General features: G+C 45.5%; 2 protein-coding genes across 2 annotated transcripts; both read left to right on the top strand.

The window, feature by feature from the left end:
- The first annotated feature begins 10,432 nt into the window (after positions 1 to 10,432).
- On the top strand, positions 10,433 to 21,427 carry LOC120915340 (ferritin, higher subunit). Its single transcript, XM_040325751.1, has 4 exons — positions 10,433 to 10,691; positions 18,800 to 18,946; positions 19,899 to 20,024; positions 21,094 to 21,427. The coding sequence occupies exons 1-4, from the start codon at positions 10,590 to 10,592 to the stop codon at positions 21,247 to 21,249; spliced, it is 531 nt and encodes a 176-aa protein (XP_040181685.1). The 5' UTR covers positions 10,433 to 10,589; the 3' UTR covers positions 21,250 to 21,427.
- Positions 15,567 to 18,706, top strand: LOC120915339. Its single transcript, XM_040325750.1, has 2 exons — positions 15,567 to 18,449; positions 18,616 to 18,706. The coding sequence occupies exon 1, from the start codon at positions 15,587 to 15,589 to the stop codon at positions 18,443 to 18,445; it is 2,859 nt and encodes a 952-aa protein (XP_040181684.1). The 5' UTR covers positions 15,567 to 15,586; the 3' UTR covers positions 18,446 to 18,449; positions 18,616 to 18,706.
- Positions 21,428 to 24,005: the final 2,578 nt, after the last annotated feature.

Genomic DNA, 24,005 nt, shown 5'->3' with positions numbered 1-24,005 from the left:
AAAGAAATCATAAGACTTCACGGAGCACCGGCAAACATAGTCTCCGACAGAGGGGTCCAGTTCACCTCTAGGTTCTGGAGGTCATTATGTGAATCCCTGGGGATCGAACTTTCATTTTCATCAGCTTACCATCCGCAGACGAATGGACAGACGGAGAGGACCAATCAGACTCTCGAACAATATCTTCGCTGTTTTTCTTCTTTCTCCCAAGACGATTGGATGCACTTACTTCCTCTGGCCGAATTCGCCTATAACAACTCCTCCCACTCTGCCACCAAGCAATCGCCCTTCTTTGGATAAAGTGAAAAGTGCTTTTGCGCTAAAATGGATCCTAAATGAGTGAATCCACCAAAAATATATAGTGCAGCAAAACCTAATTATGTTTACATGACATAAAACAGGAATATAAATAAATGGTGATTCTGCGCAACATATCACACTAATGGAATAGTGATATCACATAAACAAGATAAATGTAAGAGCTGACAAATAATCAGCATATAGTATTAAATGCAAAGAGAATAGTGAGTCCAAATATAAATATATATATACTCAAATAGTGAATAGTGAGTCCAAAATATATAATACTCATAGGGCGAATGTGCAAAAATATATAAAGAATATTGTGCAAAAAAACCGGAATGGAAGTTCAATCCCAATAGTAAACACAAATCGCCCTTCTTTGCAAATTATGGGTTTCACCCATCCTTTTTGTTCAACTCGATTCCTGAATGCTCAGTACCTGCCGTCCTTGAAACAGTGGACTTCTTTAATACCAACAACAAAGTGTTACAGGAAACAATGGCCAACATCCGCCTGTGTTCCAGACGTATCCGATAGTGCATGACCCGGCTTGACCACTTCCTCTACCCGCTGACAGTTGCCTGGGACTACCACCTGCACCTGTGCCTCTCCGCTACCTGCTCAGCAACTCCAGCTTAGCGACTCACCAGCGATCCTGCAAGGCACTCGTGCGACTTTGTACTTTGGAGTCTCCTGTCCACTTTACCAGGAGCTCGGAGTCAGAGCTGCAAGGGAGGCCGTCTTCCGCACATCAGGCTCTTACCGTCAGGGGCGTGACACTCAAGTCTTTTTGAGTATGATGCTACAAGCTTGGCACACCTATTTTTGGTCAGTTTCTCCCATTCTTCTTTGCAAAACCTCTCAAACTCCATCAGGTTGGATAGGGATCGTCGATGCAGACATTTCCAGATTCCTCCAGAGATGTTCAATCGGGTTCAAGTTTGGGCACTGGCTGGGCCACTCAAGGACATTCATAGAGTTGTCTCGTAGCCACTCCTTTGCTATCTTGGCTGTGTGCTTAGGGTCGCTGTCCTGTTGAAAGATGAACCTTCACCCAGTCTGAGGTCAAGAGCGCTCTGGACCACTTTTTTTTTTTTCAAAGATGTCTCTGTACATTGCTGCATTCATCTTTCCCTCAATCCTGACTAGTCTCCCAGTTCCTGCCGCTGAAAAAAAATCCCCACAGCATTATGCTGCCACCACCATGCTTTACTGTAGGGATGGTATTGGCCAGGTGATGAGCGGTACCTGGTCTCCCCCAAACAATATGCTTGCATTCTGGCCAAAGAGTTCAATCTTTGTTTCATCAGACCAAAGAAGTCCTGAGAGTCCTTCAGGTGCCTTTTGGCAAACTCCAGGTGGGCTGTAATGTGCCTTTTACTGAGGAGTGGCTTCCGTCTGGCCACCCTACCATACAGGCCTAGATAATGGAGTGCTGCAGAGATGTTTGTTCCTCTGGAAGGTTCTCCTCTCTCCTCAGAGAAATGCTGGAACTCTGCCACGGTGACCATTGGGTTCTTGGTCACCTCCCTGACTAAGGCCCTTTTCCCCCAATCGCTCAGTTTCACCACTGCCCGCTCTAGGAAGAGTCCTGGTGGTTCCAAACTTCTTCCATTTACAGATGATGGAGGCCACTGTGCTCATTGGGACCTTCACTGCTGACGAAATTTTTCTGTACCCTTCTCCAAATCTGTGCCTAAAAATAATCCTGTCCCAGAGGTCTACAGACAATTTTCTTGGACTTCATGGCTTGGTTTGTGCTCTGATATGCATTGTTGACTGGGGAACCTTATATGGACAACTGTGTGCCTTTCCAAATCATGTCCAGTCAACTGAACTTACCACCGGAGTGCTCAAATCAAGTTGTAGAAACATCTCAAGAATAATCAGTGGAAACGGGATGCACCTGAGCTCAATTTTGAGTGTCATGGAAAAGGCTGTGAATACTTATGTACATGTTATTTTTTTCTTTTTTCTATTTAATAAATTCAAAAAGATTTCAAACAACCTTTTTTCATGTTGTCATTATGGGGTATTGTTGGCAGAATTTTAAGGAAAATAATGAATTGAATCAATTTTGGAATAAGTCTGTAACATAACAAAATGTGGAAAAAGTGAAGCGCTGTGAATACTTTCCAGATGCACTGTATAAAGATACGCCAGCTTTGGCCTTTTACTAGAGACACAGAAATGTATATAAACAGGTTATAGTGGATCATATGACCAAATATATATATATTACATCAGATCTGATTCATGCTCGAATGTTGCTTCATCCACCTCTGTTCCTCCCTCAAATCGTCACAGAAACCAGTTCACGTCATTCACACCCCCCACTTCCTCCATTGTTTTTCCAAATTCTGCCAAGTCATGCTAGACTAGCACGCTATAATCTCAGCTTGCACTCTGCCCAGATCTGCCTAGTCGTGTTTAGCCGACCCTTCATCTACTCTTTTCTGTAGAAAATGACATTGTAATTGACAGGTTTAGCGCTATGTATAGAAGCTTTACTAAATAAACGTGCATTCCCTGACTGGAACTTCCAGACATGAAAAGGCATCACTCCCACACAAGGGTCAATTCACTAAACTATAGCACATGTGGTATTTTTTCAATCAAGTGAAACCTGGAATTAGGCTTTAGCTATCAATGGTCTAAATGTGAAATTCCATATTAATTTCACCATTAAATTTTCTTCTAGCCAACTCCTATTAGGTTTACTTTGTCAGAATCCCAACACAATTACTATGCTCCCATCTACCATTGACTGACTGCTCAAATGCATATTTAGTAAATATGCATTTATACTCCCATCTACCTTAAACTGAACATTGACTAGTCGCTCACATGGTAAATCTGCGTTTGTTAGCGCTGTTTCAACTCCATCTGTAGCCATGTTCACATTATTTTGATGTTTGTTTAGCCTTTAAGTCTCACCTAAAATTATGTGTAGCACTACCCCCGCAGGAGCTGCTGGATTAGATTTGGGCATGCCGTTACCTTACTGTTCACCACGCTCTCTTAGGGCCCTTTCACACGGAGCGGATCAGTAATGATCCGCTCCGTGTGTCCGCAAAGCTCAGCGGGGATCCTCCGTACAATCCCCGCTGAGCTGGCAGCTGACAGGGCGGTCTCCGCACACTGTGCAGGGACCGCCCTGTGTTTCCTCCGCTCTCCCCTATGGGGGATCGGACGAAAACGGACCATATGTCCGTATTCATCCGATCCGGCAGACGGAAGAAAAATAGGATTTCTTCTGTCTGCAAATGCGGATCTTTGCGGAGGCGGACAAATTACGGGTGTCAGGGGATGTTCATCCGCTGACACCCGTAATCACATAGGGACCCATGTATGTCCCGTTTTCATCCGCAAACGGACGGATGAAAATGCGGACATACGGTCCGTACGTGTGAAAGGGTCCTTAGGGGTCCTCCTTGAAGAGTTATTACAAATGTCCGCACCAACACTTCGTTTCTTTTCTTCAAGGGTTTTATTAAGCAAAATTCCATCAGAGGGATATCGGGGTAGGGGAGATTCAGGTACCTTGCTTTGCGGATCACAGGTATGTTCATAGATCCAGAGGACAGGATTCAGCAACCACCGGATAGGCCCACTCTCACTGACCTAGCAGCCGATGCGAAGCTCGTTCAAAAGTCTCTAGCACAGACTTGATGAGTGCCGTCAAGTCGTTACACAGTCCTCTGTCACAGGATCGTGTAACCACACACACACTTTGTAAAGTTCCAAAAAATATACAGCTACACGGTGCCAGGATCTTTCAGCCAGTCGGCAGCACCGTGAAGTAAATTGGCCAGGATGCGTCCTCCAATTGAGTCCCCAATTGCTCGGCTTCTTCCCGCAGGCAAGAGAGCACAGGACCACCCCTGGACCAGTAGGCCCCAGAAACTCCTGAGCCTACTCTCAGTAGCGGAGCCTCGGGCCAGCAGGCCCCGAAGTCAAAAGACTATTAACACATCCCTGAGGCCAGAAGGGCCATCAGGTCAGGATCAGAAGACCCCGCCAGAACGGTGTCTGTCCCTTAAGTACCCCCTCCCAGAATGCACAGCGGCGGAGACCACACCCACTGGGCTGCTTCTGGCTAAAGAGGCACTCAATACACCCAACTCAATGCATTTCAAACCTTGACTCCCGGTGACAGCGTCACCCACAGTCAAATGGAAAATGTGCAACGCAGCTGAACTGGAACAGAAACCCATAATTTGGCATAATCATTCTGAGCTAAACTACAGCTCAGATAACTAAATTTACAAATAGCGCCTACTCAACAGGAGCAGGGCGCTACATATGGGTTCTCTTATCTTTACAATTTTGGCCCTTTGGTCCTCTTGCAGTTTGATTGTGGTGTGAAAAGTTTTGCTCTGCTAGCTGTGTGCCTAAAATTACCTCCTGATTAATTGCCAGATTCTATCCACAAATCCACAAAACCCAACACAGTATAAAAACAAGGCCTTTTTTTTTACGGGGGAACACATGCAGGGGGTTCTCCCAAAGAAGTGAGGTTCTTTAAATAAGTGGCACTTCCGCTCTTGCACAGTGATTTGCACAAAGCAAACATCAGCAGCAGACTACTTTACAAAACATCAAACTGCAGGTGACCTCATTTCCAAATGATCTCACCTTCCTCTCTGAAACACGCACTCTTTACCTCTCCTTTTCACAATTGCAGCCTCTCAACGCAAACTCTTCTCTTCACCCCTCTTCTCCACCCCACAATCTGTACATATCACCCTCACTTCTCCCTAGGTGACCACATTTCTAAACTACCAATCAGGGACACCCTCCCTTCCCAAAAATCAGCTTGTACTGTAACGAATCACAGCACAGTGATTGGACACAAGAGGCGGGATTTATGATTTCTCCAATCACAAGCAGGGGGTGGGATTGTGCTCCTCCAGGCATTCCCAGCCAGGGCAAGTACTGTCAGTGAGTAAAGCGGTGAAGTGGCGGCCTTTTTGGGGGGCATCAGATTGGCCCGGGGGGTTGCTGTGTCAGTTTCATTCCGGGACACTGTATTGTCCTGGAATGAAGGTGCCCGGGACAGACATGCAAAATGCGGGACTGTCCCGGGCAATCCGGGACACGTGGTCACCCTACTTCTCCCCTCCCCCTATTACTGCACTCATCACCTCTTTCTAACTCTAAGCCCACTTGCTAAGAAACACCCCAGGATACTGAAGCATGTCTCCTCATACAAATCGTATTCTCATATTACCTCCCTTACTCTTCTGCTTCTCCTAACCTCTGGAGATATTTCCCTAAACCCTGGGCCTCCCCTATTTAACTGTACCCAACACACTTATCACCATCAACCCACACCCTCTATCAGTAGTCGCAATCTATGCAATTTAGTCTTCATTCATCTTCTTCCAAACGCCAGCCTCCCCTTCTCCTGTGCCCTCTGAAACGCCCGCTCTGTCTGCAACAAACTCACCGCTGTTCATGACCTCTTTGTCACTAATTCCTTTAATCTACTTGCTGTCACCAAAACCTGGCTCCACGAATCTGACACTCCTTCTCCTGCTTCCCTCTCCCATTGGTGGCCTTCTCTGGACTCCCTCCCTAGGCCTAATGGACGCAAGGGAGGTGGAGTGGGATTCCTCTTATCCCCCCAGAGCACCTTCCAGGTTCTTCACTGTCCTCCATCTCTTTCCCTCTCATCATTTGAAGCTTACAGTGTACGTCTATTGTCTCCAACTTCCCTAAGAATTGCTGTGATCTACCGGCCCCATTGGACTATTATTGACTTTCCTTGATGAGTTTTCGGCCTGGCTACTTTCTCTCTTCGGAAATTCCCACAATCCTTCTCTGTGATTTCGACATCCCTGCTAATACAAACACTCCTGCTACTTCTAAACTTCTTAGTCTAACCTCTTCATTTGACATGAAGCAATGGGTACAGGCTTCTACTCACTCTAATGGCAACACCCATGACCTTCTATTCTCATCATACCTATGCACTCCATGCAACTTTTCCAACAATTCTTTTCCTCTCTCCAACCACTACCTTATTGGTTTCTCTCTCTCCCTGTATTCAACCGCCTAACCATCACCCGTAGAAATTTTCACCACTTCAACCCTTCTCTCCTCTATTCTGCTACTGATCACCTCTATGACAAAATCTCACCCCTGTCCTGCCCCAACCAAGCCACTTCCATCTACAATTAATCCCTGTCCTCCACCTTGGACAAACTCACTCCCCTGACTATACGCAGAATCAGGCCTCCACCCCTACAACCCTGGAAAACAGATGACACCAGAATTCTCGAAAATGCTGCCTTTGACATGGTTGACCACACCCTCCTCCTCAAAAAACTTTACTCGCTCTGTCTTTGTGACTGTGCTCTTCAGTGGCTCTCATCCTACCTATCCCAACGTACATTCAGTATTACTTACAATTCTACTTCCTCCTCTCCTCTTCTCTGTCGGGGTCCCTCAAGGTTCTGTTCTTGGACCTTTCTTATTTTTAATCTACACCTCTTCCCTGGGTCAGCTGATAGCCTCTCATGGCTTTCAATATCATTTCTACACTGACGACACCCAAATCTATCTCTCCACCCCTCAAATCACTTCATCAGTCTCCTCACGCATCACTAACTTACTAACAGACATATCTGTCTGGATGTCACACCACTTCCTCAAACTCAACTTGTCCAAAACCGAGCTTATAATATTTCCCCTTCCACGTGCCTCTTCGGCCCCGTACTCACGACCAAACATGTCTGCTGAAACTGGTCCGCAGACCAGTTTCAGCAGACATGTTTGGCCGTGTGTTGGCCCGAGCGGACCATTTTCGGGCGGATCGGACAGGTTTCCAGCGGACAACTGTTTCCTGGACTTGCTTTAAAACCGTCCGCTGGAAACCTGTCCCCCCGACATGTACGGTCGTCTGTACAGACCTACCGTACATGTCCGGCCGCCCGCCATCCCTCGCATGCGTCGAATGACTTCGACGCATGCGTGGAAGCATTTTAAAGGCGGGCCGCCCACGTCACCGCGTCATTGTCGCGGCGACACCGCGTCATCGACGCGGCGACACCGCGGACACGCCCCGCGTATTGTTTACACGCGGACTTCTGTTCGATGGTGTGTATAGCCATCGAACAGAAGTCCCCGGGCAGTCCCCGGCCAGAAATGTTCCGATGGAAACGGTCTGCAGACCGTTTTCATCGGACATGTCCTGCCGTGAGTACAAGGCCTCACCCTGATATCTGTCAAGAGCAATGGCACAACCATCCACCCATCCCCACATGAGTGCTAGGTGTTATTCTAGACTCTGAATTCTCCTTTTGGCCCCACATCCAATCACTTTCAAAAGCTTGCTGCCTTAACCTCCACAACATCTCTAAACTATGTCCCTTTCTAACCAATGAACCAAAGCTCCTGATTCACTCCCTGGTCATCTCTCGCCTTGACTACTGCAACTCCCTCCTCATTGGCTTACCTTTAAATAGCCTATCCCCCCTTCAGTCCATCATGAATGCTGCTGCCAGACTTATCCACCTTACAAACCGCTCAGTGTTTGCTAGACCTCTCTGCCAATCCCTCCATTGGCTGCCACTCACCCAATGAATTAAATTCAAAATATTAACAAGAAGTTACAAAGCCATTCACAACTCTGCCCCCAGCTACATCACTAGCCTAGTCTCAAAACACCAACCTAATCACACTCTTCATTCCTCCCAAGAACTCCTGCTCTCTAGCTCCCTCACCACCTCCTCCCATATCCGCCTCTGGCACTTCTCCCGAGCCTCGCCCGTCCTCTGGAATTCCCTACCCCAATATGTCAGACTGTCTCCAAATTTATCCACTTTCAGGCGTACAGTGGTGGGGCAGATGTGCAGGAGGTACAGCAGTTAGAGGGATCAGAAGATGGTTCAGCGGTGGGACAGAAAAGCAGGGGGGTACAGTGATGGGGCAGATGAGCAGGGGATGGTTCAATGTTGGGGCAGATGAGCAAGGGGGGGGTTCAGTGTTGGGCCAGATGAAAAGGGGGTTACTGTGGTGCGAAAGATGAGCAGGGTGGTTCAGTGTTGGGGCAGATGAGAAGGGGGTTCAGTGGTGGGACAGAAGAGCAGGGGATACAGCAGTGGGGCAGATGTGAAAGGAGGTGCATTGGTGGGACAGATGAGAAGGGGGTTATAGAGGTTGGGCAGAAGAGTAGGGGGTACATTGGTGGGACAGATGAGCAGGAGGTACAGTGGTGGAGCAGATGTGCAGGAGGTACATTGGTGGGGCAGATGAGAAAGGGGGTTACAGTGGTGGGGCAGATGAGCAGATGGGTTCAGTGTTAGGACAGATGAGAAGATGGTTCAGTGTTAGGACAGATGAGAAGATGGTTCAGTGTTAGGACAGATGAGAAGATGGTTCAGTGTTAGGACAGATGAGAAGATGGTTCAATGTTAGGACAGATGAGAAGATGGTTCAGTGTTAGGACAGATGAGAAGATGGTTCAGTGTTAGGACAGATGAGAAGATGGTTCAGTGTTAGGACCAGTGGCGGCTGGTGCTCAAAATTTTTGGGGGGGGCGCAAACATAAAAAAAAAAAAATTGCAGCCTCACTGTGCCCATCAAATGCAGCCACTGTGGTATCAATTGTCACCACTGTGCCATGCCATCAAACGCAGCCACTGTGCCATCAATTATCACCACAATCATCAAATGCAGCCACTATGACATCAATTTGCACCACTGTGCCATGCCATCAAACGCAGCCGCTGTGCCATGCAATCAAACGCAGCCGCTGTGTCATGCCATCAAACATAGCCGCTGTGCCATGCCATCAAACGCAGTCTCTGTGCCATGCCATCAAACGCAGCCGCTGCGCCATGCCATCAAACGCAGCCGCTGTGCCATGCCATCAAACGCAGCCACTGTGCCATGCCATCAAACGCAGTCACTGTGCCATGCCATCAAACGCAGTCACTGTGCCATGCCATCAAACACAGTCACTGTGCCATGCCAAACGCAGTCACTGTGCAATGCATGAATGTATGTTATTTTCAGTGGCGGTGCGGAGCCAGAGGGGGCAGTGCTCCAGCGCCCTCTATGGACGGACCGCCGCTGGTTAGGACAGATGAGAAGATGGTTCAGTGGTGAGACAGAACAGCATTGTGGTATGGCGGTGGAGCAGATGTGCAGGGAGTTATAGTGGTGGGGCAGATGAGAAAGGGGGAACATTGGTGGGCAGGTAAGCAGGGTGTTATAGTGGTGGGACAGAAGAGCAGGGTGGTACAGTGGTGGGGCAGATGAGCAGAGCGTACAGCAGTGAAACAGATTTGCATGGGGGACAGTGATCTGAGGTGTGAAGGTGCAGGAATTGGGGCTGATCTGAGGTGTTGGGGTGCAGGATGTTAATTTCTCACTGCTACTCAAGTAGTTTACAGAATTTACTTTATAAAAAATCATTTTGGTGATTGAGAGTGTGAAGTTGAGATTTTTTGTTATAAAATCGGCACTCTCAATTTCTTTGAAAATATTTTTCAGCACACTGTGCTGAAAAGGTTCCCTACCCCTGATCTACAGTATTTACTCAACGCAACCCCATTTTTTATAGTTTATCAAAAAAAGTTAATATATTATTGGATTTCTTTGCACTAAAATCCATTTTAGTGTATTTTTTCCTGAAAATATACATTGGATAAGTAGCTGCACAAATTTAGCGTGACATAAAACATTTTAACTATCACCATTTTATTCACCATGGTCTCTGCTTTCAGAAAATATATACTTTTTGTGGGTTTTACAGTAATTTCTAGAAAACAAAGCTGATGTGTGCAAAAAATTAAAACATTTCCTCTGTAGATAAAGGGTTAATGTATGCTGTATATGTAGGTGTTGCAACGTTTATTTTAAAGCACGCATTGTGCGCATTATTTTTCTAGTAAAATTTTACACTTGCATAACTGACATTTTCTGCCCTGTGAATGTGAATCTGCGTTTTTTTTTTTTTTTTTTACACACTGCTCTAAAAACACTATTGGTGCACACGTTCTGTGACTGTCAGCAGCATACGTGGACTTTGATTGGCTTGTGGTGGATGATGTAAGTGAAGGGAGGGAGGGAAGTCCCCAGGCTTTCAGGCTGGTTGCCTATATATACAGAGCTCCTTTGTACTGAGATCAGATCTTCTCTTGACTCTGAGCAGAGTTCTTGCTTCAACAGTGTTTGAACGGAACCCTCTCTGAGTCCTTTGCTCTTTTACTTTTGAAACATCTATTGCATTACTTCTTTTTTTGTGCGCCACCCAAAACCACCAAACCGCCGAAATGGATTCCCAGGTGCGCCAGAACTTCCACCGCGACTGCGAGGCTGCCATCAACCGTATGGTGAACATGGAGCTGTACGCTTCCTACACCTACCTCTCCATGGTGAGTACCTTTTTTTTTTTTTATTTTATTATATTATATAACAAAAATTCAGGCAGAGACCTAGTTATGTATGAAAAGGAGCCAGCAGCCATATTGTAAAGTCTCTGGCATGGGTCTTGGAACTACAATTCCCATCATGCCTAGTCATGTCAGTGTGTTACAATGCCTCATGGGATGTGTAGTTCTACAACAGCTGGAGGGCTGTAGTTTGCGGATCTACAAACCTCCTCTTAAAGGCAGTTGCACTATTGTGCTCAGCATTATGCTAAAATGGTAACACTGACATATCAATACCTAAATGATATAGAAACGCCTTGTATACCCAATGATCTGGATACGTTGCTGTGGAGCCATACTGTGTCACATAGATCAGTGGTCATCAACCCTGTCCTCAGGGCCCACTAACAGGCCAGGTTTTATGTATTACCTTGGGGAGATGCAGACTAGAATACTGCAATCGCTGAGCAGCAAATGAGATCACCTGTGATGTTGTTATCTTGCAAACCTGGCCTGTTAGTGGGTCCTGAGGACAGGGTTGATGACCACTGACATAGATGTTCCATGGTGTGCGTGATGATTACCCCAGCTTGTCCGATCAGCTAGATAGAATGCCCCCCCCCCCCCTTTTTTTTTTTTTTTTTTGCCTGTTGTAGATCAGATGTGTTTTATAGACCTGAACGTCTCAACCTAATAGGATTTGATTGCTGACTACCTTGTTGGCTCATTTACATCTTTATGCTATTTTACTTCCCTTTACTGCTGTTTTACAAAGGCAAGATGGCACCTTGTAGTGAGCTCACTGCTGCCCTATGCAATCAAGAATCCACACATTGTGCTGTTTCCTCCACCGCCTCCCTTGCACACAGTAATCAATATCAGCTCTCTGCAGTGCTTCCCACCCTTTGTTCCCAGCTATCTTATCTCTCCATGTACTGAGAGGCTGAAAACCAGTTTTTCTTCTCTTGTGCAAGGACGCTGATGGGAGGGGGACAAGAAAACCCACCGCCCGCCTACTTGCATACTATACATTACTAACACCCCCTCCAGCACTAAAAGCTTTACTCTCCTCCAGGCTCATTCTTCAGTGGAAAAACATGTAAATGGCGTTTGTGAAAAAGCTATTGTGGCTTCTTACTGCTCTTTATGTACAAAGGCTAGCTGCAGAGCTGGGGTTTTACCAAGTATTTTCTAATAGACTTGTTTTCATAAGTATAAAAAAAATATAGCGTCAGTTAGCCAGCTGACTGTCTGTGTCAGTTAGAACGATTTTGTGAAATTCCTTTTGTTATTGCTTAATAATGAGTCATCGTGTTAATGTTAATTTGAAAGGAGCTAAATAATGGAAGACTACAAAATGGATGACTCTGTTGGTAATCAGTACACGGCTGAACAATAAGACACAGGTTTCTTCTTGGGCTTAATGTTATTGTCGTCTATTCTTTATGAACCCAAAATCGCCAAGGCTTAAAGTAGCTTTAAACCCGTTACAACCACTTTACCTACAGGTAAGGCTTACCTGTAGGTGCAACAAATATCTCCCAAACCTAAAAGGTTTATGAGATATTTGCAGAAAATACCGATGTGCCGCTTGTAACAGCGATCATGCCGTTAGTGGTGGCACCTGGGTGCATTTGCGGGAGTGATGTCATCGCTGCTCCGCCCAGTCACCGTGCCGAAACAGTGATACCAGAAGTCACTCTGGGTATCATAGAGGTCACCCAGGACCGCTGCGGGAGTTTCGATCTCGGCTAAGTAAATCATAATGAGCTAGTATGCTATGCATACTAGCTCACTATGCCTTTGTCTTTCAGGTTTTTTTTTTTTTTTTTCTTAGAGGGTTTGCTTCCTCTTTAAGCAGGAGAAATTTGCTTGATCAACTGTTGATGGGGGGGGGGGGGGAAATGACTCCAGCAGAGCAGCCGGGAGAACACAGTGATTACTGCTAAGCAGATATAATAGCCGCTAGCAATAATTGCATGCAAACTGACAGGCTAGTTTAACCCAAGTTGATCGATCAATTTGGGTACATTCAGCCTGCCCATACATACTTCGAATCTTGGCCATTTCCAGCTGAACCAGCCGAGATTCGAATCGTCTATGGTTGGGTTAAAATTGCCAAATCCACTGGATAATTGCTAAACCTTTTAAAGAGATTCTTCCCTTTAATTACTAGGACTAAAATTAAATTGAAATTTGACTTCAAAATGTTCATTACCTCAATACCATAAATAATGACATATTTGATTCTTCACTGCAGCAGTATATGAGTTTGGAAATTGTAGAGAAATGTTAACTGATGCATTGCAATTAAATTACACCCATTCGATTTTTAGAAGACTAAAATCTCTACTGGAGACTCTTGTCGACTAAAACATAGGACATTTTAGTGGACTAAAATCTACTTGAGATTTAGTCGACTAAATATGACTAAAACAATTGCAGAAGACTAAAATGACATTTTTAGTCCAAACAAAATCGAAATTTTCTGTCAAAATTAACTTTTTTTTTTTTTTTTTTTTACATTATAGCTAATTGTGAATTTATTGTGTTGGGAAAAGATTGTCCTGATACATCAAATTCTTGGTCAGAATAAAATCCTGTTATTTGGATACCTGCTACTGCTCGAGATCTGTGCGTGTCTAATTTTTTAATTAAATTTCTCTCAAGCGTCTTCCAGGACAGCCCATGAGACCTAGGGCTCCTCCTACCAGGACAGGAAACACGTTAACCCCCACCAGATAAAAGGGCGGTCCTCCAGGCCCCATGCCAGTATTAGTGTTTCCTCCGGATGGGGGGTAACATGTTTCAGGAACCTGGTCCCCTAGGTCTCATGGGCAGGGGCTCTAATGACCGTTCAAAGGGGTATGTATATATTTTGACTAACCTCCTTGCCATTAGCAGTTTTTCCATGGGGAAGTTTTTGCTGCTGCCCTTGCTTCTTTGTGCCTGGAGAGGGCCAGGACCGGGATGGCGTCGGGTCCCTTGCGCTGTTCGCAGCACAGGCTGTATGTTGGTGAGAGTGTTTCCCGCACACAGCATGGCTGATTCGTGCTGGGAAACGTGGAGCTCACTAGCGCTGGTAGGGGCGGAGCCTCTGCGCTTCAAGCTGGCTACAGGAAGATCCGGCGAGGGTCACTTCCGGGTCGCATGACGTCATCCTCGGGCGCCGGAGACATGGTTCCTGTCTCCATAAAACGGCGCGAAACGGGGGCTAATGGCTGCTGGTGATTTCTGGTAAAGACAGCACAGGCTGTAGGACTACCAGACGGACGGCATGGACAATCCTGCGATAATCGCTCAGGCAACGGATGCAGTCCCCAACACCAGCACCTCTCAGGTAAGCTGCAAGTGTTTTTTATGGTCACTTTTTCTTGCTATCCTGGTGAAGGTTTTTACCCCCCCCCTCCCAATCATAGGATTAGGTGTTAGGGGACACATTTTCTTCTCCTGCACGTGGTGATGGAGTATTTTTTTGTGGCTTGGGTTACTTATGGGGTCATTTAATTTGTGTCTTTCAGGCCAAGACTCAGGACAAAGCCCAATCACAGCCACATAAGAGAAAATGTGCGGTGTGCGGTAACAAACTGAGTTCCACTTGGGGAAAACCAGTTTGCCGCACTTGTATAGATGGTTTAGTGAAGGATGACCCAGTGACCTCATGTCAAAAAATGTTGACTTCGGTCAGGGATGAGCTTGCTTCTACCTTTGGCTCATTTAGGGAGTTGATTGACAAAATGCAGGTTCCCCAACAGGGTACATCTTCAAAAAGAAAGGCTTCAGTGGTTAGCACCCCGCAGGTGAGCGTAGAGAGTGAAGACTCTGAGGCTGAAGCCAAATCTACCCATTCTTCTCAGGAAGACTCAGGGTCAGATACAGAGCCCAAGGATAGAGTATCCTCTAAAGGCTCAAGGTTCAAATTGTCTCTGGAAGATGTGGATAATTTGTTAAAAGCCATCTATACCACCCTTGAAATGGAGGAGGAGGAGGTACAAATGTCTAAGCATGACCTTATGTACAAAGGTTTGCACAAAAAGAAAAGTAAAAACTTTCCAGTGCACGATTCCCTCCTTAATACGATCAAACTGGAGTGGGAGAGTCCAGAGAGAAAACCTTTCTTTTCCGGTAACCTAAAAAGAAGGTTTCCATTTGATGAGGATGCAGCTCTACCGTGGAATAAGAACCCAAAGTTAGATGCTCCTCTTTCAAAAGTTTCAAAAAATTCGGACCTGGCGTTTGATGACATGGGTACGCTAAAGGATCCTATGGACAAAAAATGTGATGTCCTTCTTCATAGAGCTTGGGATTCAGCTATGGGGAATCTCAAACCAGCTCTGGCCTCTACTTGTGTAGCCAGAAATCTGGAGGAATGGCTTACACAAATCCAAACCCATCTTTTAGCGGGTACTTCTAGGGAAGAGATTTTAAAATCCTTTCCTCTCCTTTTTAGTGCTGTGGGTTTTCTGGCAGATTCATCTGCGGAATCGGTAAGAATGACAGCCAGAACTTCAGCTTTAGTGAACTCAGCCAGAAGAAGCATTTGGCTTAAAACATGGTCTGGGGATGCAGCATCTAAATTACGATTATGTGGGCTTCCCCTAAACGGGGATCATCTTTTTGGCCCAGGTTTGCAGGAGGCACTGGAACGTACGGCCGATAGGAAAAAGGCCTTTCCAGAAAAGAAAAAGCAGATGGGAAGAAAGTTTTTTCGTGGCCAAAATAAAGGCTTGCCATGGCAACAAGGTCCTAAAGAAAAGGACAATAGGCCCAAAAAACATTGGTCCGGGTACAAAGGCAAAGGGAGAGGAGGTGTGTTGTTTAACACACCTCAGCAGCCCGCCAAGCCACAATGACCAACATCTGCCAGTGGGGGGAAGACTGAGGGCCTTTCTCCCACAATGGGCAACCGTCACCTCAAGTCCCTTCATTCTGGATCTGGTGGCAAATGGATACAGGCTAGAGTTTTCCTGTCGGCCACCAGAACGACTCTTGATCACATCTCCTCCCAAAGATCGGGAGAAAGCAAGAGCTCTGGGTCTCCAAGTAGGAGAGTTGTTAGACCAGAAGGTCCTGATTCCGGTTCCTCGGTCAGATCAGAACAAAGGGTTTTATTCCCACATTTTTGTCATCAGAAAGCCGTCAGGAAAGTATCGGCTTATTCTGAATCTTCGGTCTCTAAATCAATCGATCCGATACAAACACTTCAGGATGGAGACAGTCTTCTCTATCAAGAATCTGCTTTACCCAAACTGTTTTATGGCCACGTTGGACCTCAGGGATGCTTACCTACATGTCCCGATCCATCCGGCTTTCCAGAGATTCCTGAGAATAGCAGTAAAGATGGGATCGGAAATCAGGCACTTCCAGTTTCAGGCCCTCCCCTTCGGTCTGTCCTCTTCCCCTCGTATCTTCACAAAGGTATTGGGGGAAGCGCTGGCGCCACTAAGATTAAAGGCGATAACTATCATCCCTTACCTGGACGATCTATTAATAGTGGCAGAGTCCCGCCAGAAATTACTAGCAGATCTTCAGACTGTACTCGACTTCCTTCAATCCCTGGGCTGGTTGATAAACAGGGAAAAGTCTTCCCTAGATCCAGCCCAGAAGGTGAAGTACCTGGGTTACGACTTTTGCTCAGTAGTCCAAAAAGTTTTTCTCCCAGAAGAGAAGGTCTCCAAGATGGTGCAAGCAGTGTCAGCCTTACAGACCAATCAGTTGGTTTCACTGAGGGAAATTTCAAGGACGGTAGGTCTCATGACCTCGTGTTTCCCTGCGGTACCATGGGCAAGGTTCCATCAGAGACCATTGCAGAGATTCCTTCTGGAAAATTGGGACGGGGACGCCAGGTCCCTAGAGTCAAAAGTTTGGTTACCGACCAAGGTAAAGAGAAGTTTGTGGTGGTGGAGGAAAAATCTGCACCTAACAAAAGGCCTGCCTTGGTCCATCTCGATATCCAAGAGGATCACGACGGACGCAAGTGCCTGGGGGTGGGGAGCCCACCTCAAAGACCAGGTCGCACAGGGGAAATGGTCCTTGAAGGAAGCAAGAGCCTCATCGAACCAGAGGGAGCTGCTAGCGGTGCAAAGAGCCCTGCAAGCTTTTCAATCGGAGGTCAGGGGTCACAATCTCCAGATCCTGTCAGACAACATTGCGACAGTGGCGTACCTCAACAAACAAGGAGGCACGAGGAGTCGAATTCTTCAAGGAATCGCACAAAACATTTTGTCTTGGGCAGAAGTAAATCTAGGCTCAATTTCAGCAGTGCACCTGAAGGGGACGCAAAACAGTTTGGCAGATTACCTCAGTCGCCACAGGGTGGAGCGAGACAATTGGTCACTTCATCCAGAAGTCTTTTTGGAGATCACCAACAAATGGGGTTGTCCCGAAGCGGATCTGTTCGCAAATCAGGACAACCGCAAAACAGAGGAGTTCTTTTCTCTAAACCCAGAGGATCGATCACTGGGGATAGATGCCCTGGCGAATCCGTGGCCCTTCAACCTCTGCTACGCATTTCCGCCAATCAGACTCATTCCGGAAGTGCTCCGGAAGTTTCTCCTAGAAGAAACAGATCTTATTCTGATCGCCCCCTTCTGGCCCAAGAGGCCATGGTTTTCCCTGCTACAGTCTCTGGTCTCGGAGCCTCCACTGAGACTTCAGAACAGAGAGGACTTGCTGTCGCAGGGTCCAGTGTCACACCCACAGGTGGTTTCATTAAGCTTGACAGCTTGGTATCTGAAGAGAAGATACTGAAGGCTCAGGGGTTTTCTGACAAGGTGATTAGAACCTTGGTAAATTGCAGAAAACCAGTCACTAGAGCCATCTATTCCAAGGTTTGGAAAAAGTTTAATTCATGGTTGTCTGAAAACCAAAGATCAACGCATGATGTTCCTTCTATTTTGGAATTTTTTCAAGAGGGTGTCGACAAGGGTCTTTCAGTTAGTACCTTAAAGGTACAGGCGGCAGCTATCAGCGTTTTCCTCCAGTTTTCTCTTTTGGAAAATCCCATGGTAGCTAGATTCTTTAAATCCATTTCAAGGGCCAGGCCAGTAGTGGTAAGAAGTTGTCCAACTTGGGACCTGTCCCTGGTACTTCAAACTCTGGTAGAGTTTCCCTTTGAGCCTTTGGAGGATATTTCTGTTAAATTACTTACCTTAAAAACTATTTTTTTAGTAGCTATTACCTCAGCTCGTAGAGTAAGCGAGTTACAGGCCTTATCAGTAAGGGAGCCTTTCCTCACGATTTTTGAGGATCGAGTTGTATTGAAAACTGATCCAGGTTTTTTGCCTAAGGTAGCTAGTACATTTCACAGATCACAAGACATTGTACTGCCATCCTTTTGTAGTTCACCACAGGGTGATCAGGAAAAGAAATTTAGTTTTTTAGATGTAAGAAGAACCCTTCTTGCATATTTGGAGGTCACCAAGGTCTTCAGGAAGACAGACGCTTTATTTGTCCTTTTTTCAGGTACACACAAAGGTAAAGGTGCATCTAAAGCCACATTGGCTAGATGGATTAAGCAGGCCATCTCAGAATCCTATAAAATCAGAGAAGTTCCTACACCTTTTGTTACAGCACATTCAACAAGAGCTTTGGCTGCATCTTGGGCTGAGAGGGCTGGTGCTTCACCAGAACAAATCTGTAAAGCTGCCACATGGTCCAGTTATTCGACCTTTATTAAACATTATCGCCTGGATCTGCTATCCGCTCAAGAACAGGCGTTTGGTCGAAAGGTCCTTCAGGCAGTTGTCCCACCCTAGACTGGTAAGTTCTGGCTCATCGTCTCATGGGCTGTCCTGGAAGACGCTTGAGAGAAAAGCTGAGTTAGGCTTACCGGTAACTCCTTTTCTGAGAGTCTTCCAGGACAGCCGGATTCCCACCCGGTTTTGTTGTATGGAAGTTATGTGTTATTAATGCATATGTTTTTCAGGGTAGTCCTACGGTTCTCGAGAAGACTGGCATGGGGCCTGGAGGACCGCCCTTTTATCTGGTGGGGGTTAACGTGTTTCCTGTCCTGGTAGGAGGAGCCCTAGGTCTCATGGGCTGTCCTGGAAGACTCTCAGAAAAGGAGTTACCGGTAAGCCTAACTCAGCTTTTCTACCCTCTTCCTTCAGGCTTTCTACTTTGACCGTGACGATATCGCCCTTCAGAATGTGGCCAAGTTTTTCAAGGAACAAAGTCACGAAGAGAGAGAGCATGCTGAGAAATTGATGAAGTATCAGAACAAACGTGGGGGTCGCGTTGTCCTGCAGGATGTCAAGGTAAAAATATATTTGGTATTATCCTTACCGTTGGGGTGTGATGTCCAAACCTTGTAGGTGAGGCCAGTTGGGTCTAGGAATAAAGTGAATCTTGAGGTCATGTTTGAGCACAGAACTTGGTGGTTTACTGCTCAAGCTGGATGTCTGGATCATGTGGAGGTTCATGCAGATGGTTGAAAAAAGGTGACTTTGCCACCAAATATTTTGTCTGTTTTGTATATCTTATTACTAGGGTTGTCCCGATACCACTTTTTTAGGACTGAGTACAAGTACCGATACTTTTTTTTATGTACTCGCCAATACTGATACTTTTTTTTTAAATGTGTCCCCAAATGCAGCCATTGTCCCCCGTACCTACTGTTAATCACCGCGGCGGGGAACATTAAAGACCGCGTTCGTTTGAACAGCTGTTTTCCCCGCTGCGCATAGACACTCCCCCTTGCTTGCGATTGGACAGATCTGTCCAAGGGGGAGTGTCTATGCGCGGCGGGGAAAACGGCTATTCAAACGAAAGCTGTCTGTAATGTTCCCTGCGCCACGGTGATTAACGTTGTGGTGGCGTCGTTGTTGGCGGTTTCGGCGGGGGGGGGGGAAGTATTCTATTCTATTGTATTAGCGGGAGTACGAGTACTCCCGCTAATACTCGGTATCGATACCGATACTGGTATCGGGACAACCCTACTTATTACTGATCCGCTTTTATGCCTGTATCTGACTTGGTAGCCAAATCAGATTCCCTGATGTGTCCTGAAGACATGAGCCAGTTTCATTATATGCAGATTGCTTAATGGATATAAAACGCAAACTGCTTCTCTAAATTATGCAAATAGAAAGAAATGCATATATGTGATTGTAATGTAGCCCCAATAAATAACTCAACCTAAATGGTATAATGGAGATCTAATTTTCATAATGTAAATATTCTAACTGTAGACATTCCATGTTTTCTCAGAAACCAGAACGTGATGAATGGGGTAACACCCTGGAGGCCATGCAGGCTGCTCTGCAGCTGGAGAAGACTGTGAATCAGGCTCTTCTGGACCTGCACAAAGTGGGATCTGACAAGGTTGACCCCCATGTAAGTATCTACCTTCACTGAGTCCTGGTAGTTGGTGGAAAGATGTTTTAGGCCTGGTTCACACTGGTATGATTTGAGATGTCAAATCGCATCTCAAATTGTCGGCAATGGGTGCGACGCCGCATCTGCGGCGCTGCACCGATTTAAAAAAGTAGTTCCTGTACTACTTTTTGCGACTTCGGGCTGCGATTTACATTGGCATCTGTGCAGAAACCTGCGCAGATGTCTCTGAAATCGCAGCCGAAATCGTGCGAGTTCAGCTGAACTCGCACGGCTTCACTCCCGCAGCCCAGTGTGAACCTGGGCTTAAAGAAAAAATAGACAAAGCCCAGGAGCAAGGCCAAATTTACCAAACAGGTGATGGTGCCACAAGATGCACAACTGTGTGTTCCAGTGCACACCATGAGCCCTCAGACCTGGGGTGATCATATTCTTCAACTCCAGTACTTCAAGCCGGCAGATGACAGGGCAGTCCCTGCACACTGTGCAGGGACTGCCCTGTTAGATCTCCACTCTCCTCTATGGGGGGATCTGATGAACACAGACCACCTGTCCGTGTTCATCCGCTCCACAGACGGGATTGGCGGGGGGAATATGATATATTTTTTTTTTTTTTTTTTTTTTCTCCATCTGCAGAAACGGACCATAGTGGGGACCGATGAGATCGGGTGTCAGCGGATGTTCATCTGCTGACGCCTGCTATACCCTAGGGATACATTTATTTCATCCGAAAACGGATGGGTGACATACGGTCCGCACGTGTGAAAGGGCTCTAAGATTCCTATAGAGTTCTGTCTGAAGCTAGATGGAGAACTGAATCAGAAATTTTTCTCCTACTCTAGAAATGTGCAGACAGCAGTTATGGGCTGGTGACCTATAACTAGTGCCACTGTAAGAGCTTGGCAGCGTAGCAGGTTTTTCTAAATGGTAACAAGTTCTATTCTTAGTCTCTCATCGTGTACTGTAGGTTGTAAGAATCTGGTTTCTAGAAGAAACGTATGTTTTCATACGCTGCATTCGTTTGGTAGATTTCAAACAGACAATTAACTGGTTCTATTTTTATCTTTAGCTGTGTGACTTCTTGGAGTCTGAATACCTGGAGGAACAGGTGAAGTCTATTAAGCAGCTTGGAGATTACATCACCAACCTGAAGCGCCTTGGGTTGCCCCAGAACGGCATGGGCGAGTACCTGTTCGACAAGCACACCATGGGAGAGAGCAGCTAAACTGAGTCCCGCCCATGAGGATCCAACCAGTCTACTCTGCATCCCTTTATGTATGTGGAATAATTAACACCATGTATCCCTGTTACCTGAAATATGGACCAAAACCTTTTTGTGATACTTAAATGCAGCAGTGACTGTGCTTTGTCAACAAGTTTCCAATAAAGTCTTTCTGCAATTATGTAATCTGTCATTATTTTACTTTGTAAAAATGCTAACTTGGGTTACAGAGCATGCTGTGCTATAAAGAAATATAGCACTTTTTTTGCTCACTGTTTGGTACTTCTGCAAATTAAAGAGGGTGTCTCTTAACCCAGTGGTCATCAACCCTGTCCTGCAGGGCCCACTAACAGGCCAGGTTTTATGTATTACCTTGGGGAGATGCAGTCTAGAATACTGCAGTCACTGAGGAGCAAATGATATCGGCTGTGATGTATTTCAGTTATCTTGCAAACCTGGCCTGTTAGTGGGCCCTGCAGGACAGGGTTGATGACCACTGCCTTAACCCAGCTGTGTTTGATCAGCTATTCAGGTCTATTACAGTAGATCACATTATTTTTTAATTGGCAGAGGGCTATTGTCAAAATATTGAAGAAATAATAGTTTTTGTACAAACGGGTGCCCAACATATTTCAATCTAAAGCATATTTTGACGTGATCGTGGGAAGACGTTGCTAATGGAAGATTTAGTCACAGATGTATGCAATAATTGAAGGACAACGTTTGGAGGCCCTGCCTGATGAATCGGAATCAAGTGCTTCACATTGCCTAGGTCTCTGTCTGCCTTTGAAAATCTTTAATTTGATCCAAGTGAAAAAATGTCTTTACACATAAAATTGCAGCCATTTAGACTTGGTAGCCAAACCAGATTCCCCGATGTGTCATGAAGACATGAGGCAGTTTCATTATATGCAGATTGCTTAATGGATCTAAAACGCAAACTGCTTCTCTGAATTATGCAAATAGAAAGAAATGCATATATGTGATTGTAGACTTTTATTACGGGAGAGTTCTGGTGTTTTAGTGGTTCTCTTCCAGTTCATGGTGTGGGTGGGTTTTTTTTTTTTTTTCCCCCCTCTATGGCCTTGACATAGTTGGATGCAGGGAACACTAGGGTGGATTTACTAAGGGCACTTTGCAAGTGCAGTTGCTCCAGAGCTTCGTAAATGAGATGAAGCTTCCCTTTACAAAGAATAACCAATCACGTACAAGGAAATGGGGAGGGGGATACTTGCGGATGATGGAAGTCAGCAGAGCTCCCCCTCATTTACTAAACTCTGGAGTAACTGCTCTTCCAAAGTCTATTGGCCCTTAGTAAATCCACCCAATCAGCGAGGAGTCAACAAGATATATAGTTAGGGAGGATTATAGTTACCCACATCTGAATATCGTGTGTGTGTGTGATGATAGATCTATCATCTGGAAAAAGGTATATTTGAATTGCCATAAGATCTTTTTCTAGGAGTACATGATGGGACACAGCATAGGATTATGCTGCTGTCTTTAGGAGATTGGACACTGGGAAGACAAAGCTGTAAGGACAGCCCAATGTACCAGCATGCCTCAATTTTGCCTTTTTGTCTCATAATGTACTCAGAGAAAAGGGTTTTACAGTAATTGCAACAATCTTAATTGTACACTACTGGAAATGCAATGAGCATTCAGGTATATTGGGACCTCTTTTCAACTAAGGGGTGGGCGACAGAACAAACAAAGACCAACAGATGGTAGAACAATGTTCTTGCTAAAGTAAACGAGAAACCCCCTTGGGGCTCAAAATAACCTGGTCTGTGTTTAGCAAAAGAGAATTCTCTACAAGTTAAAGCTACCATCTCAGAAACTTGCCTTGCTTAAGTGATTGCGATGAGAAATGCAACATTGTGAGTTAAAGGGGTTGTAAAGGTTCCTTTAAGCTAGTGCATTGTTGGTTGGTTCACTTACCCTTTCCTTCGCTTTTTTTTTCCTTCTAAATTTGTTTTTGTGTGAATTTCTCACTTCCTGTTTCTCCTCAGTAAACTTTCCACCATCATCCAAGCAGTGGAAAGTCATTTAGAACAGCTTACTGAGGAGAAACAGGAAGTAAGAAATTTCAGACAAAGAAAAACATTTAGAAGGGGAAAGGTAAGTGAACTAACAATGCACTAGCTCAAAGGAACCTATTTAGAAAATAAAAAACAAACCTTTACAACCCCTTTGATATAGATGGAGAAATATATCTAACAAGTTCTAAGGGAGGGCCTTGAAGAGCTGGCAGAACCAAGGTGTCGCTAGGAAATATACCAGAGGAACTATGGGCCAGATCCTCAAAAGGGATACGCCGGCGTATCTACTGATACGCCGTCGTATCCCTGTTTCTATCTTTGGAACTGATCCACAGAATCAGTTTCCAATAGATAGGCAGAAGATCCGACATGTGTAAGCGACTTACACTGCTGGATCTTAGGATGCAGTACCACATCCGCCGCTGGGGGCATTTCGAGTCGAAATGCCGCTTCGCGTATGCAAACGAGCACTTACGGAGATCCACGAAGCGGTTTAGCTTCATGAAATCTCCGTAAATACTTACGTTGCAATCGTAAAATTAGGGCTGCTTTTACAAAGTGTAAGGCTTCTTTCACACTATGGATTGTATGTCCGTTTTATAATATCCGTATTACACCTATTAACGGACGTTTATTAACGGATTTAATAACGGATACATACGGATAAATATTTTACCATTCTTCCTTTATTGAAAACGGATAATGTTTATCCGTATA

This window comes from Rana temporaria, chromosome 10 (genome assembly GCF_905171775.1).
Source record: "Rana temporaria chromosome 10, aRanTem1.1, whole genome shotgun sequence".
NCBI lineage: Eukaryota > Metazoa > Chordata > Amphibia > Anura > Ranidae > Rana > Rana temporaria.
The sequence above is the reverse complement of the archived record's forward strand: the minus strand, read 5'-3'. Positions and strand labels throughout refer to the sequence as shown.